Raw genomic sequence first — 16,904 nt, 5'->3', positions numbered from 1 at the left:
ATGTACAATAAAGTGAATTTGATGAAATATAATAATCTTAAACTTAGATTAGTTAAGTTTCCTGATGGTGGAGCATGTCACAGATGAGTAGTTTGCGGAGCATCGTTGACAATCTTATGATTCTTTTTATTTTACAGTGTCTGGCTCTGATAAATGGTGTCATTTTGGTAATTCTTTTAAGGATAACGCACCTTTTAAACTGCCAGCAGGCTTTGGGGCTCAGAGGTTCAACTTCATTGAGCATAATACATAAAAATGTATTCTGACATTGGTGCCATATGGGAACCCTTATGCTGACACAGAGAGAAAAACTTGATAAGAAACGGAAAACTACACTGTTGCATGGCAGTGGCTGAGAGATGGACAACAGGCCTGCTCCTTTCAATCTTAAGTAAACACCACTTTCTCCCCGCTCTTCCTCTCTCCATCCCACCCACTCTGTCCATCAAACAGCTGAGGCCCCCAGGAGCCTCCTCTGCACCACCAACAGCCGACAATGACTTCATTGACACCCAAGCGTCCCATTAATCTTCATTTGTCCCATCATATCCTGCCATTGGTATGGAAATGTCTGCCCATCTCCGGTGTGAACTGACACACAGTGTCAGCGGTGGCGAAGGAGCGCTAAAGAAGAGTAGGGTGCTAAAATCGTAGGGGGCAAACGCGGGGTGTCTATCTGCCCATTTGGCAGCTTCCGTTCGCATTGGTTCCTCATTCACACACACTCACACATGCACACACACTCAGTAGGGGGTGTGAGCAGGAGGAGGTAATCTGATTTCTCAGCTGCACGGGAGATCACTTCCTGAGAGGGGGGCCAGCTTGTGGAAGGATGCCTGGGGTTTCCCATCTGTCTACCCAGGGGCCTGACCCCCTGCCTACTGTTAATAGAGTTTCTTTCTTTTTTTTAATGCGTCTATCCTTCTCTCAGATACACGTATACACGCAGCTACACACTCGGGCTGCTTCTTAGCTGCCGTACCACTAATGGAGTTTGAAATGAGATAGCAACCAATTGTGAAGGTGGAGGAAGTTGCTGTCATTCCCATACCACAGCTCTGGATCAGCTCGCCACAAGTGGGCTAGAAATGTGGTTGGGGTGTTTGAGGAGGGGGGGGGGGATCACCCAAAATTTGTGTGTGGCACATTTGTGCTGATGGATCTGCAGCAAGCAGTTGCCAGTTTACAGAGCAGAGCAGCAGATGAGCCAAATCTCGATGCCCTTTTCTTCGTCTACATACGTAAATATGTATAAAGACAAATCCTGTTTGATTGTTTACCAAGTGTCAAGTGGGAAACAGTGTTTAAAAACTCCAGTAACTTCCTTTAAATAATTTTCTTAAGAACACTGAAGGAGGTCAGCGTCTTTTAATTCTGTATATGCTATTTTAGAATAAAACACATATTTTTAGAATGAGTGGCATGAATGTATTTTTAAACCAAGGAGGAGACCCAAAGTTAAAAAAACAAAAAACAAATGGAAGAAAGGCAGAGACAGACGGCGGCCTGAGCAGGAGCTTAAAGAGCGGCGCGACATTCTCCTTTCCTGTGTCCTTTTTGACAAGGCACAGACTCCGTCTTTGATCAGCACTCAGGAAATTTCATTAAGACGGAGATGGGTGGATAAGAGACCAAAGAAAGCTTTTGTGGATGGGAAGAGGAAGAGAGGGAGATAAAAGGCTAGAAAAATAGAAAACGTAAGGAGGCAGAGGAAGAAAAAGACTGATAGTAGAATCTTCCTTTTTTCTAATAGTCGTAGACAGGAAGAAGGACTGAATGAGAGACAAATGTTTTATTTTTAGTAAGTTTTAAATGAACCAAATCACAGTTGAAAGTTGGTTGTTGTTCATTAATTTGAGTCTTGTTAATGTTAACAAAGTGTGGTTAGAAGCTGAAATTAAAATAAACAGCGACAGATCTGACATGTTCATAAAACTAATGTGATATATTCAAGAACTGGTGCTGTTCATGTGTTTTACACCTTGTTTATGCTGTTTGTTCCCATTACTGGATGTCCTGATGCATTACCATTAAACAGATATACTTTAAATGTTGAAATAGTGTGCATGCAATGCTTTGAGGTAAATGCTAAGGTCAACATGCTCATATTAGTAATGCTAACATGCTCATGCCGATCATGTATGATGCTTTCCATGTTTACCCTCTTGGTTATGTGTGATGGCAACATTTCCAAACTTGCAGAAAACACAAGTAGCTGTGTGCTGAAATTTTGACAAGATGATAATGGTAAAGAAAAAGTCATGTGATCACCAAAGTCATGAGGGTAGACATCCTCTGGAGACCATGAATGCCTGTACCAAATGACAACCCATTCTCTAGTTGTTAATGTACATGTGAAGGAAATCTAGAGTTTTTTCATCAGTTTTGTGTTCAGTTTTTTTGGGGGGAAGGCCTGAAATCATGATTCAATAACACACTGAGGTCATATTTAGCATGACCTAACTGTAAACTCTAGTTTGCGTTAGCATCAGTGGTTCTCCCACTTGATTGTGAGTTAGTATGCTGACTATAGTCAACAGTTTAGTAGACAGCTATACCTTTGTCTCACTACTTCCCTGGATGCCAGACTTTACATGACAGACTGGTCTCCTTATTTAGTTTTCCAAAGACTGATGAGAAAAAGAGGTGGATTGAACAGGACTGAGGTCGATTGGTTGACAGCTGAGGATCACAACTAGCACTTTCCTCTGCATAGAACATTTGACACCAGGTAGTTTTACAAACTGTCACTGGAGAAACTTGGATTGAAGGATAATCTGTAACTGGTGAATAGGGCCAGTCCTGACTTTCCATCCTGCTGACATCTGGTGACACTGTTGGCAATTCGTGCCCACCAATGAGTAGAACTGGCCTTATGTGCTAGATTTATCATAGTAGGTAACTTAGTTCACTACAGCAAAGTGGTTTCCTGCATTTATAGGGTGCATTTAAGATTTATGTTGGGTTTGGTCAAAACAAACTCATGTCTGTTTGTACAATTAGTATAGTTAACCTGGGCTGCTGTGAAAGCTGTCAATCAGTGTCACTAAACACAATACCAGCATTTCAAAGCAGAGAACAGTGCTTATTTTTTCATGACTTTGTACCCTAATTTATACACTTGTGGTTTTTTTAATCATTCAAATTTGGCTGGGTGCTTAATGACAATTTTCTGTGGTGTAACAAACTCAGAACCCACAGTTTTCCCTGCTTTAAAAAGACTTCTCCATCCGGACAAAAACAGCGTACTGACAAACAAACAGACATTTTGAACCCTGCGGCCATTTTGCTAGCATGGATAAGAAAAGATGGAGACGACATATAAGGCTTGAAAAGAGATTTGTTCATGTGGTGTTTTGGAAATTGGAATGAGATTCAAAATAGAAGCAACTGTGGAAACCCAAACCTTGCTAAGAGGTTGTAAAGGCAACAACAAATAAGCACAATTTCATTAGAGCCTCTGGAAGAATAATGGGCGTATTTGTACAAAATGTAAACAGCTATATTTTCATACACGTAAACCTTTAGTATTCTTTAGTATTTTTAGAAGTTATTTCCATGTCCTTTGAGCCACACATTTGGCTTCTTGTAAGAGAACAGAAAAGTCTTTGGTGCCATTTACAAAAACAAACTAAATGATTAGAAGCTCGAAGGCAGATTAAGTCACTCTAAACAATATGAATGCAACTGAAACCAAACAAAGGGTAAAAATCTTCTAGTGTCAGATTGAAGCAGACCAAAACAACACAGCACCAGCGTCCAAAGAACAACTCAACGAAGACGGACTGGAGCAAGCGACCTTTAACCTTATCAATCATGTACAACAGAGTAAGGGAGTCAGGGAAGGAGACAAGGGAGACACACACAACATCTCCTCAACCTTATCAATCACACACCAAAGAGGACCAAGTAGAGATGAAGACAGAGAGTCGGCGTCTGTTTACCTTATCGATCATGTCGGGCCGGTTAGTGGCGGCCAGCACGGTGACGTCCCGGAGCTGCTCAATGCCGTCCATCTCTGTCAGGAGCTGAGCCAGGACCCGGTCGCCTACGCCGCCGGAACCCGAGGAGCTTAAGGGATGAAAACATAAGATGCATGAAGGGAAGGAAAGGCAAAGAGATGTGAGAGTGATGGGTGGATAGATGAATGGACAGGAGGATGGATGAGGGAGCAGGAAAGCGATGTTGGTAAATTAGCCACAAACTGGGGAAAAAGTAGATTATTGATTGAATTATTGAGTGTAATGTGATGAAATACAGCTAGATGATGGAGGAAGGACATCGTGTGCTTCTAAAGGAATGAAGGCAGAAAGAGAAATAAACAATAGAAAAGAACTAAATGGAACAATAAAAAAATAGAGAGCTATTACACAGTGTTGAATATGTGATGGATAATTGAAAAAACGCAACGTCCAACACTTTAGAGTCGAAAGCATGCTTTAAATCTTTCTCATTATTTATTTGCAGAATTACACGATCAACGATTTTTTTTCCAGGTTTTCAATACTTGTAGGAAATGGTTTCACTGAAATTCTGCTTGCAATTGTTCTTTCAAAAAAAGAGAAAAAAAAGGCAGCAAAGCATTGCCAAAGACAAGTTATCGCTCTAAAATGAAGCAATTCTTCCTTAAAAGTTCAGAAATAAGTCCCTTGTTTGGACTTTGTGTCTCTAAAGCCAGTGCATTCATACATTTCAAATAACTCAAAGGTAATTCAAATTATTGAGTTGCACTTATCCTAAAGTGTGCAAAAGAAGAATGCTTCCGTTGAGCTACATGGAGCTGTTTTGGTCAGAATAAAAATAAAAAGATTCATCATTATACTTTTTTTTTTTTTTTTAAAGAAACAGTCCAACAACAGAAAGGAGGCTAAGCCACTTTGACCCAAAATAAATTAAAAGTCCATGTTCTTGGTAATGAACGAACATGTCACCCAGTGAAACGATGTGAATCTTTGATGTGATTTGAAGAGTTTTTGGACAAACATGGAGCTCTTTGGCACAAAGGGACTGAATAATAGAATATCAACAGCCTCATCCTTCAGGGAAAAAAAAAAAAAAAAAACCTCATCAGTGCGTTAGTCACTGCATTACAAGGTGGTTATTTTCCATAGCACAGTGCAGACAGCCATCCTTCCCAGCTCAAACACACACACACAGTCTCTGTTGACAGGGCCAGCGGAAGTGCCAGACGTCATTAGCACAGACAAGGCTGCAGAGGAACACAAAAGAGCTCTGTCACTGAGATATGAGGGGAGACAGAGGGGGACAGAGAGAGAGAGAGAGAGAGGGAAAGTTTAGGCGAGAGGGAGATAGCAGGGAAGACAGGATGCAGGGAATTAGGATTAGAGAGAAAGAAAAAAGTAACGAGAGAGAAGGCTGTGGTGATAGGAAATACGATGTAAGAAAGAAAAAGCAAAAAAAAAGGAAAATATCAGATGCAGGGTGAAAGGAAAGTAGAGAACGAAAGAAAGAAAGAAAGAAAGAAAGAAAGAAAGAAAGAAAGAAAGAAAGAAAGAAAGAAAGAAAGCACATGTAACAAACATTTTGTCTCAGCCAGTTTACTTCCATTTCAGTCAATGCTGACCATTTTCTCATTTTTTTCATTTCTGCCTCTGTCTAACATTCAGTTTGTTTTTGACTCCCCTATTTTGCCTCTCCCTGTCTTCTTCGTTTCATTCCACCAGTTTGGACTCGTGGCAGGTAGGCTGACAGATTTACAGGTGCTTCTCATCTCCTGCCTCGAGAAGGAACAAGCACACACTCAAAAACACACACATACAGCAAAAGGCTGTCTGGTTGTGTCAACAGTTTTGAATTCTTGCCGGCGTGCATGAGCCACTTCATTGATTAAACATGGCAGGAAGTGAAGACCAATAAATAACCTTTACAGATCAGCACTAAGTGCATTTTTAAAATGGTGAGTGGCCTCGAGGCACAGGTCCAGCCCCACGTCTATCGCAGCGAGCTGACAAACTAAGTCGGAGTCGGCTCTCGCTGAGTACATACGCAAAATTGAACATCAAGATAAGGGGAGGAAAGCTCAATCATACTGTAAAAGCAGAGAGAACTTGTCAGTCCCACTGGCAAATAAATGACTGATGAAGACAAGCTGCAATAGAGTCGTATCCTGTACGCTGGAAAAGAGCCAAGACTGCATTATATGTCATGGTGCAAAACTCTGATCCAGGTTCTTGTAGAAAATGCATACTCTAGAGTACAGCCTGTTGGAAGGAGAAGCATATCAAGTCTGGCTAAGGTCAAAGAAAAGAAATAAAGATGGTGGAAAAAAGGGCTGCTACTCTTCAAAACCTCCTGTTTATCTCTAACACGTTGGAACTGAGAGCATTGAACAGTTGGTACTTGTTCCATAAATCACTGACTTATCAACAATTCAATTTAAACTCCCTTTGAGTCGACTCCTAACAACTCATCTCTGTGTGTCAAAGGTATGTATTCAGTTGCTTTTTTTTTAATACAACAATCCATTTCTGCCTGAAAATGGCTTAGATGTAGCTCGAGCACACCAGCTCACACACAACACTGCTCAAACACTGCACATCTAGTCTGTGTTGGACAATGGCAAGTTATAATCGTGGACCAGAAACCGATTCTGAAGAAGAATAATGATACAGACGGGACTGGGTCCTTAGGTATGTTGTACATGAAACCCAGGAAGAATGTTTCTCACAAAAAAATAATTGTACATATCCACCTGTAGCTGTGTCTCTGTTCAGGGGCTCTATTCTTTTAATGTCTGTGAAAGTGTGGCTGAGCCCAGGGCTGTTAAAGCAGAAGGTCTGGTCTACGGAGGACTTGCATCACCAGCTTTTCCCACAAACATGTCGCCCAGTACTCTTGACAACAGGAGGAGTACATGTTTAACTTTTGTATCATTAGCTGTTTAGGTTGAAACCCAGTGCTAAGATTGAAAAGTGAACTCCTCGGTTTCATTGCTTCAAAATCTAATCATCACCGCTGTGCGATGAATCTTTGGATCCAACAGGTGGATCCTTCATGCTCTGTGAAACAGAAGGCTACATTTCTTAGCTGCATATGAAGGAGTCTTCCGTTTGGGAAAGGGTTGCCGTGACGCACCTCACAACATCCGCAGGACAAAGCAGGTATAGCTAAAGTATGAGTGGACGGACAGTATCAACGTAAGCAGTTACAATTGTAGCACCAGGTCCAGTCCTGACAGAGAAGAAAGTAGTTTCGACTTAAATACTGTGGAGAGTTTCCAAACTTTAAATATGAAGAAATTGAATTTAATGATTAGTTTGCACGGCAATGTATTGAATTGACCTAAAATCAGTCAATTTATCAATGCTGCAAATTAATTAATTAAACCCCGACTGGTACTATTTATTATTGTGATTAAAAAAACAAATATTTCTGTTCAGAAAACCAGCACAGTGACAATTAAATGAATGGTGGCATTTCTAATACAAAAAGATGGGCTGGTATAGCATAAAAAAATTACAGAAATTCCCATATTAAACCTGATTTTAATTATCAGACTTCATGAGCAGGAACACTTTGACAAACACAGAGGTTTCAAAATATGCTGCGTGCTCGGTGCAGTACAGAATTTGACACATTTGACCAAGGGCTCCCTTAAAAAGAGGTATAAAGACGGCCGTTTGGCCTTGCTGTGCTCCTTCCTACAACATTTAGTTTCATCGACTGGTTTACCAGGAAGCATGCTGCATATTTGGCCTTCTCCATCTGCCGTGGAAGGGCACAATGAAGTGTTTGTGCGCCTCCGGTCTGTGTCCTCTGTCTGCCCCCCCCTCGTCCTCCTTCCTTTAAGCCACAGATGTTCCCAGTGCCATCCTACTAAAGCGCCTCCGGACAAGACTGTGTTCTGTGTTCGCCGGTAGTGAAAAGCCACAAAAGACTGAGGAGACACCATGGGAACTGAGTGGCTGGCTTTGATAGCGCAGTCATGCATACTTTTTGGGATGTTTGCTCCATCCATCATATATGAATCATTGCGAGAATTGTGTGAACAGAAGGCTACAGCCGCTAAATTAAAGCAGACCGCAACGATGACAGTGCATTTGTCATCGCTGGACAATGACCGACCACAGTCCTGAATATAGTGCCGGACACTAGCACTACTCAGCAGTGAACAATTACTCATGGAGCTGTGAGGGAGGAAATGCAAAATTATCACATGGGAAGGAGTTGTCTGACAGCAGTATCTTGGCATCTTTTTTCCTATTTTCAGGCCTCATTAAGAAAAGAAACACAGCGTACCTTCCTCTTTCGCTGGCGAGAGCATCAATCTCATCGAAGAAGACGATGGAGGGAGCGACGGCCCTCGCCTTCCGAAACACCTGCAAGCAACAATAGAAGAAAACAGGACAAATCTTTTACAGGACCAATGAATCATTCTCAACCAGAAGTGTGCACAAACACACAGAGGAAATACAGCGGTCATTATCCACATAAATTACACCTCAGGTCATCCTTTCATTACATAAACAACTAGGAGCATTTCGGGCCGCACGATTGTAACACTTTAGCTTGGCAAGGATAAAGTGTCCAAGAAAGAATGTGAGTATAAATAACTTTCCGCTGACATAATAACAGTATTTTTAACAGATCATCACAAGCAATTCATTGTAATAATCAGGTGTAGGGAAGTCACGTACCTCTCTCACAGCCCGTTCAGACTCCCCAACATACTTGCTCAGTAATTCTGGACCCTGAAAGCATGAGAAGTATAAATGATATTTAAGATACGCTCGATAATGTGACATTCTCACTGTTGCAGAGCGCTTGCTCAAATCATAGGAATTACTGGATGTGTTGGGTTTCTCTCTGTAATAAAATATCAGAAGGTCTTGACCTTGTTATGTGAAATGCCCTGAGATGACTTACAGTTGAAACCAGAAGTTTACATACACGTTTTTTTCTCACTATCTGACATTAAATGTGACTAAGCTTCTCCGCTTTTAGGTCAGTTAGGATTACCAAAATTATTTCTATTTGCTAAACAACTGAATAATGAGAGAGAGAATTTTTTACTACTTTCTTCAAAGTCAGAAGTTTACATACATTTCCTTAGTATTTGGTAGCGTTGCCTTTAAACTGTATGACTTGGGTCAAACGTTTTGGGTTTCCTTCCACAAGCTTCTCTCAATAGTTTGATGAATTCTGGTCCATTCCTCCTGACAGGACTGATGTAACTGAGTCAGGTTTGTAAGCCGCCTTGCTCCACACATCTTTTCAGCTCTGCCCACAAATTTCCTACAGGATTGAGATCAGGGCTTTGTCATGGCCACTCCAAAACTCCAATTAACTCAAATGTTATCAATTAACCTATCGAAAGCTTCCAAAGCCATGACATCATCATCTGGGCTTTCCCAAATAGTGTGAAGGAATAGCAATCTTAGTGTATGTAAACTTTTGACTTTAAAGAAAGTCATAAAAAATTCTCTCTCATTATTCTGACATTTAGCAAATATAAATAATTTTGGTAATCCTAACTGACCTAAAACAGGAAAGGTTTAGTCTGATTTAATGTTAGACAGTGAGATAAAAAAGGTTTTATGTCTTTTTATACGGCGTATGTAAACTTCTGGTTTCAACTGTATGTTGTGAATTGAGACTATATAAATGAAATTGAATGAACTAATAATGAAGTCACAGTAATATATTTCGATTCTCTGTAAAACAGTTATACTGAACTAAAGCATCTCTGGAGAGGATGGCTGACGCTGAGTTTAACATATCTGCTTTTGAGCATTGATCCTCATAATTATCAGGACTCTTATGACGAATAATTCCTGTTTTTTTTTTTAATTGTTCTTTTGTTTCATTTTTTAGAAAGTATAACCTGCAGTTCTGTTTGTGTAGCTGTTTAAACTCAGAGGTAACAATCTCAAAGACCACAAAAGCAGCTGCTCCTCTGTCGCGTCTTTGGAGATTAAAAAGAGGAACACGGTGAAACACGGCGATAATGCAGCGTGAGAACTTCACGAAGGACTGCATACAGACTTGCTTGTCTGACCAACAGTGCTCCTCGTACTGTGATCACTATTTCAACAAATCAAATAAAGTCCAATGTCGGCATATTCTCACACGCAAAATCGAAGGTTTACAACCAAAACTAAGCACAACTTCAGCAACATTTTGTGTGCAAGGCTCGTAACAAGATTAGTCAAGGTTTTTCTACCACTTCGCTGACACTATCAAATAATAGAATAGAATAGAATAGAATGCCTTTATTGTCACTATACACAAGTACAATGAGATTAAGAAAAAAGGAGAGCCGTGAGCCGCTGCACCTATGCGCGCCGCCATCTTAGCTATTTTCTAAGTGCATATAAATAAGTGCATCATTTCTATTTAGCTGCAATTCCCTCCAACTAGAAGACAGTTACTACTACCTGATCACACACAGCTCAAGACACTTACTGCTACTGAGACCACATCTACACTAAAGCAGGTAAGCTTGAGAAGATATTTCTTCTATTCCACTTTTGCCTACATCTCGCAGGTGCTTGATCGAATTGGGATGTGGGCGTTTGGAGGCTGGGTTAATGCCTTAGGCTCTCATTTGTTGTTGTATGACAGTGATCACTGACCTGCTGGGAGAGGCCGCTGTTGAAGGGGAGTGTCATTGCCATATGGTGATGTGCAAAATCTGACACACATTTGGGTGGAGCTAGGTGGTACGTGCCAAAGTAATGCATTCTGTAAATATGATTAATGTCATTCACTTCACCTGTGTGTTGTTTTAATGCTGTGATCATTATATATTACGTTCATTTTGGTCGATTCTTGCCGTAATAACCAGTCTGTTCATCCAATCATTTACTGTGTAGCATGGTTTACTGTTTGCCACCAATAATAAATGGACAACAGAGAAGAGATAAAGCAGGTTTTTAGTTTAAGCATATCAGTGTGGATGGGTAACTTGTGGATGCAGGTTGTTTTCATACTCGAATTGTCAGATTAATCCAGCTTAGTGTGGACAGTGTGTCTACAAATACTCCCACAAAAACCTCTGCCTTTACAACTCCACCTAATACTACTGACACCACCACCACCACTCATTTTACCCCTAACCAAACCCCTTATACCCGCTACTTCTTCTAACTTTCTAGCTCTTTTCTCCCTCGTCTCTCCCTTGCACAGAGCAGATAAACATCCACTCAACCCTCAGAAGGACTTCCTCCACTGCAATCCACCCTTTCAACACCTCGCCGCTGACGGAGGAGACGACACTTAACTCCCAGCCCTTTTGTCTCCTGCCGTAAGTGTGGAGGTTGACTCATTAATCCCAGGTTCCTCTCTCTGTGGCAGGGCCGAGGGCTGGACATGGTGAGTTTGAAAACCATTGACGCTGTAGAGATACGAGTTGTGTGTGTGTGTGTGTGTGTGTGTGTGTGTGTGTGTGTGTGTGCACGTATGCATCTGCGGATGTGAGTGTGTTTGAGTGGCTGCAGTGGGAGGAAACTGAAATTGACAAGATGATAATAGGGCTTTTTCACACAGAGGAAACAGGCTGAGCCTTAAAGTATCCACATTTAAATCTGGATAACGTATCTATGTCAAAGCAACCGCTGCACTGGAAAAACCTGATACTGTTATTGCAGATGGTGGAGAGTGACTTTTTAGCAGGAGGGACAGGATGTTTTTCACTTTTTTCCTCGAGCACATTCTCTTTGTGATGACTTAAAACTTGTCGGACAAGATTAAAGTACAACTCTTTTTTTTTTTTTTTTTATCAACCCTTATATCAAACACTACACAGACTCTCTAAGATAAGAGAGTCTGAGTGAAAACATTTTGAAATCCAGCTACTAAATGCGCATGTCTTGTCAGGATCCATTTGAAAACAAGACGATACCTGTAAAGGAGCTTATTCTCTGAACAATTAACTATTCTGTTGAGCTCTAAAATGTAATACCAAAGGCATAAAACTGTTAAATTGTTTATCTAGGATATATGATAGCTCCAGTAAATTTATTTGCTTCTGAACTTTCCCAGGATTAATTAAATAATCCTAATTGCAGCATTGATGGAATTCAGATTAATTAGGTATTTATAGTGGGGCATTACACATTGTGTTTGTTTACCGATGACGGTGGACAGAAAATTAGGGTGATTCTAAAGTTGTTTGACGTTTTAACTTTAAAGCAAATTGCAGGTTGATTCTGGGATTGAAGTAGAACAGTTTCTATGCATTTGAAGAGACCCTCCTCACTCACTCGGTGTTAACAACACAATATCATACTAGTGAATTAAAAAGAAAAAAAAAAAAGTTGTAATTCACACCAGCATCACCTGCTGGCTTAATGGTACCAGTTGAGAGCTTCTGTCTTAGCTTCCTGTCTTGTATGGCAATGTTTTCTTTCTTTCTTTTTTTTTAAAAAAACATTTACTGATCAACAGTTCAACAAGCTAATCAATCAATTTCCGTCAACCAGGCCTGGATGGAGGGGGGACGAGACGAGGGGGTGACAGTGGGGGTGGCAGAGAAGATAGGGTGATGAATGAGAGGGGACAAACACGGGGTCAAAGGCCAGTCGAGGAAGCTCTCTGCAGAGGAAGCTGACCGCCTTCGGGTCAACGGGGAAACATCGCCACCACTACCTCAACACGCGATACCTCACAACTAAACGAAGGAACCTCTGTATGATTGTTCTTTGCTTTTCTCGAAAACCGTTGATCGCTGGGGACCCAATCAAGTGCAGTGGTGAGTTTGATGTCATATTCATATGAACGTAATCCGCATCTGTTTTGTGTGTAATATATTAGATGTACACTAACCTCTTACATCCCTCTAGTCAACCAGTCATTACGTACCCCAAACAGCATTGTGCTAAATTGATGATGTCAAAGTCTCCACACTTGCCAAATTTGCAGAATTTTGGGGAAGTGTGCATATAATTACAAACTGACAGGGTACTGTTATATAAAACTGTAGTGGGGAATGCGATTGTCTGTCTGACGTAAACAAGAAAACTGTATGTTAAGAACTGTTCAATCTTTCTGCCCTTTTCTAGAAACAACATCACACACATAACGTTTTGTCTTCTTCCCCTCTTTATATGGACATGACAGAAGTGTGTGTTTATATCACACCAACTTCCTTTAGATGGTTATTAGTTAATTCTGGGGGGAAGTGCAATGCAATTTACATAAACAACGTTGACTTACAAAGGTTTGAGCTCGACTGTGAGATGAGATCGAATCAACAAATCATCATTCATCAGACTAATGGCTGACTCATATGCAGTGTTTTGGCAGGGCACTCAACCCAGAGTATGATATGAAGAGGCACATCTGTAAAACATTATTTGTTCATATTTATGTATTAAAGCAGAGAACAATAAGTTTTTGGCCAGTGCCTTCTTGGATTTTACCCTATCTCTCACTGCCCACCAGGGAAAGCAATATAATCATTTCAAATCGTGTCTAGACAACGACAACAAAGGAGACTTCTCTGAAATAAATAAATTATGATTCAACGAGAACTCACTTTAATGGCCAAAAAGTTGAGCCCACTTTCATTAGCCAGAGCCTTGGCTATCATGGTCTTGGAGCAGCCCGGCGGCCCGTAGAGCAGGACTCCCTTAGGCGGCTGGATCCCCATGCGGGTGAAGGCCTCGGGGTGCCTCAGGGGCCACTCCACGGCCTGCTTCAGCTTTAGCTTCACCTCCTCCATTCCGCCAACATCTGACCAGCGCACCTGGAAGGAGGGGATGGGGTAAAACAATCAATAAATGTTCTTTCTTAGTTTTTTGTTTAGTCTATCACAGGGCTACACTTAGAGACAGACAACCAAGCACACTCACATTCCCACCTGCGGACAATTTAGAATCACCAATTAACCTCAACATGTTTTTGGACTGTGTGGGAGGAAGCCGGAGAACCTGGAGAGAACCCACGCTGCACAGAGAGAACATGCAAACTCCACGTAGAAAGATCCCGGGTGTCCTCACCGGGACGCGAACCGGCGACCTTCTTGCTGCGAGGCAACAGTGCTAACCACTGAGCCACCTTACAGCCCCCTCTATGCACACAGAAACACGGATTAAAGGTAATAATAATGATAAAAGACAAAAGAGGGAATACAAGGAGTAGGAGCATCAGTAAAGGAGCAGAGGGAAAAAATGAATATGTAATTTTACAGTTCAACTGTAATTGTACTGTTATTTCATTTTTTTGTGAAATTACAAACAGCTACTTTAAAAATCAACTAAAAACATCAAAATATGTTTGCAGTTGTATTCACTGTTTTTATAGTTTTTGACCATTTTTAACACAACGTTTCTGGCACATTTGTTGCCAAAATTTTCTACAGATTTATGAAGGATTTTTAATTATTTTTGTGGTTTTTGCCAGTGCACAGTAGTAGAAGAAGAAAATGTACTCTTAAAAAAAGTAGTAGTTGTTAAAGCACTGAAATACAAGAAGAAGAAAAACAGCAAGACGTACTATTAGCAGAAGCAGATGTAGACGAGTGCAGCCCTGTCTGGAATCCAATCAAAATGTTGTATTAAATTGCATCAGGTTTAGTCCTATAAATCATTCACACAATAACATGCAATCAGGCAAAGTGCATATGTATTCTACTGGAAGTGGACAACAATGAGCGGCCAAGCTCTAATAAATAATAACCATCGGTCCAATATGCTCAGTTCTTCTCAAGTATCATACAGTCTTAATCTGTGGCCGCTCGAACACAAACACATCGCCAACAATAAGTGCAACAGGCCAAACAAACTGATTGCACGCTGATGTCACTGATGTTCTCGTGTAACCTGTGGGAGGACCTTTTTAACTCTCTGACCACAAGAGTAAATCCCAAAGACTGTCAAGTTCTTCCAGACTGATGACGGGGGTCGGGCGGAGAGGACAGAAGTGAAATATAAAAGCATATTTGGAAGGCGATGGAGGAACGGAGGGATTGGGTTGAATCAGGGAGACTCTGGACTGTGAGTGAACAACAACAGAGAGTCTGCCAACAGCTGTCTGTCTGACAGATGGGAGCAGGGAGGAAGGGAGGGAGAAAGTCCGGCAGTGAACAACCGGAGGAGATAAAGCAGATAAGGAGGAGAAGCCCTCATCCAAAACCCTCTAAAGCCTCCTTTTCATCCTTCCTGTCTCTTTCTTCATTACCCATTCCCTCGTTCTTCCCTTCCTTACTTTTCAGCTCTGCTCATCTCTTTTGTTATCTCCACCCCTACATCTCCCCAGTCGTGCCCTCTTTCCTCCTCTATCTCCTTTCTGATCTACTTTCATACCCTCTCCATCCCCCCTGTTTGTTATTGCTCTTATCTCTACCTACTGCACTGCTTTTCTGTCCTCCCACACTTGGCTTTCTCTGATTACATTCACAAAAGAGAGAAATCAGGTTTTTCAAGTCTTACAGTGTGTTTACATGCCCTGTAGTAGCCTGGTGACTGTGAAATCTGCATTCACACGCAGCAGGTCAGTAATCACATTTCTCTCCTGACCTTGTTTAGTTGTCTTAGAACCGTGGAATACTTATTTTATCGTACAAGACAGCACTTCTTAAGGTTTTGTTTGTTCCTTGCATGTGTGTTTCACAGACACATTCGACTGACAGGACAGAAAAAAATGACACTTTCTCAGTCTGAAGTCTTCCTCACGTGCACATAAAAATGATTAGGAACTTAATTCCATGTCTATTGTCAAATATTCTTTGTCTTCAAGAAATCCACCTGAGAAAAAAACTGAATTCACCAGTGTCCAGATTGCAAAAAGAAAACGTGCCTCAGTGTATGAAGAATATGATGTGAATTTATTTTATTTTATTTTTTTACTTGGACTAATTTAAAAAATGCGTCATCACATAGTTTGTCCAGCAGAGCAGCGCTGGTGGCTCTTAGCAATGTCTGCAGTACATGTAGCAGAGTATGCATCACAGCTGAGCAAACTGTGTCACAAAGCCAAGTGGTGTCTACGTGGCAACTTGTTAACTGTTTTCTGAAAACCATGGCTAGACAGGTAATGATCAATAGCCCCAAAATTTTCTTTTTTAGTACACTGCTAACACACCACAACAAAGATGTGATAAACACCGCAGTCCTACACAAGCACGCCTACTTTCTCTGATAATGCCTGAATAATTCACTTGTTGTTGTCCAAAATTAATTTTGCTAATGGTGCTAGGCTAAGGCTCTATCTAAGAGGATTGTTTTGTCATTTATGACATTTATCAGAATCTGAATCTTTAATGTCATAAGACAAAAAGTACAATGAAATTGAGCACAATCCTGTTCAGTGCAAAATAGCAATTTTAAACAAACAAAACTATGTGCAAAGATGTAAAAACAGAGATATATAAAAGATAAAGTGACTGCTAATAAATCGTTATAAACACACAAATTTAAATTTAAAAAAAGATGAGGTGTGCAGTTTAGTATTGTTCCCAGTAAGAGGAGGTCTTGTCGGCTGTAGACGATGTTTGCGACACATCGTGGTTGAAGTAATAAAAAAGACGTACATAAACAAACAAAAAAGCACCGAAAGGGAGAGCTCTGAGCCTCCATCTGCACGCCGCCATCATAGATACTTAATTTAAGGTTTCTATGCACATTTTCAGCTATAGTAATCACTATTATTTAAAAAAAAAAAACAAGCTATGAATGGCTGGTTTCCTGCTATCACATGTTACCAATAAATACGGTTTAATGTATATCTTTATTACCGATAATTGGTATTGGCCCTGAAATATCTTTCAATATATCAATGTCAGTGTATTTTTACTCCCTAAAAAAAGAGTACTTGTCCCACAAATCCACTATCCAGTGGCTTTACACTACAAATGAGGAGATTTTGGATTGTTGGATGAGATGTACAAGATAGCACAGCTCTGAGATCTTGTGTTTTTTACTGTTCATCATTCATTTTGGCAT

The 16,904-nt window shown here is 40.7% G+C and overlaps 1 protein-coding gene across 1 annotated transcript in view; it reads right to left on the bottom strand.

The window, feature by feature from the left end:
- Positions 1 to 16,904, bottom strand: part of afg2a (AFG2 AAA ATPase homolog A) — a 125,787-nt gene that overhangs the window by 80,166 nt on the left and 28,717 nt on the right. The window contains exons 12-15 of the mRNA XM_008291100.1: positions 13,499 to 13,708; positions 8,658 to 8,711; positions 8,260 to 8,339; positions 3,945 to 4,071 (exon numbers count right to left, since the gene is read on the bottom strand). Of these exons, the coding sequence (XP_008289322.1) occupies positions 3,945 to 4,071; positions 8,260 to 8,339; positions 8,658 to 8,711; positions 13,499 to 13,708 (471 nt within the window). The remainder of the gene's footprint in view (positions 1 to 3,944; positions 4,072 to 8,259; positions 8,340 to 8,657; positions 8,712 to 13,498; positions 13,709 to 16,904) is intronic.

Source organism: Stegastes partitus, unplaced genomic scaffold (genome assembly GCF_000690725.1).
Source record: "Stegastes partitus isolate 25-593 unplaced genomic scaffold, Stegastes_partitus-1.0.2 Scaffold16, whole genome shotgun sequence".
Classification (NCBI taxonomy): domain Eukaryota; kingdom Metazoa; phylum Chordata; class Actinopteri; family Pomacentridae; genus Stegastes; species Stegastes partitus.
Note: the sequence above shows the minus strand (reverse complement) of the source record. Positions and strands in the feature narration are given on the sequence as shown.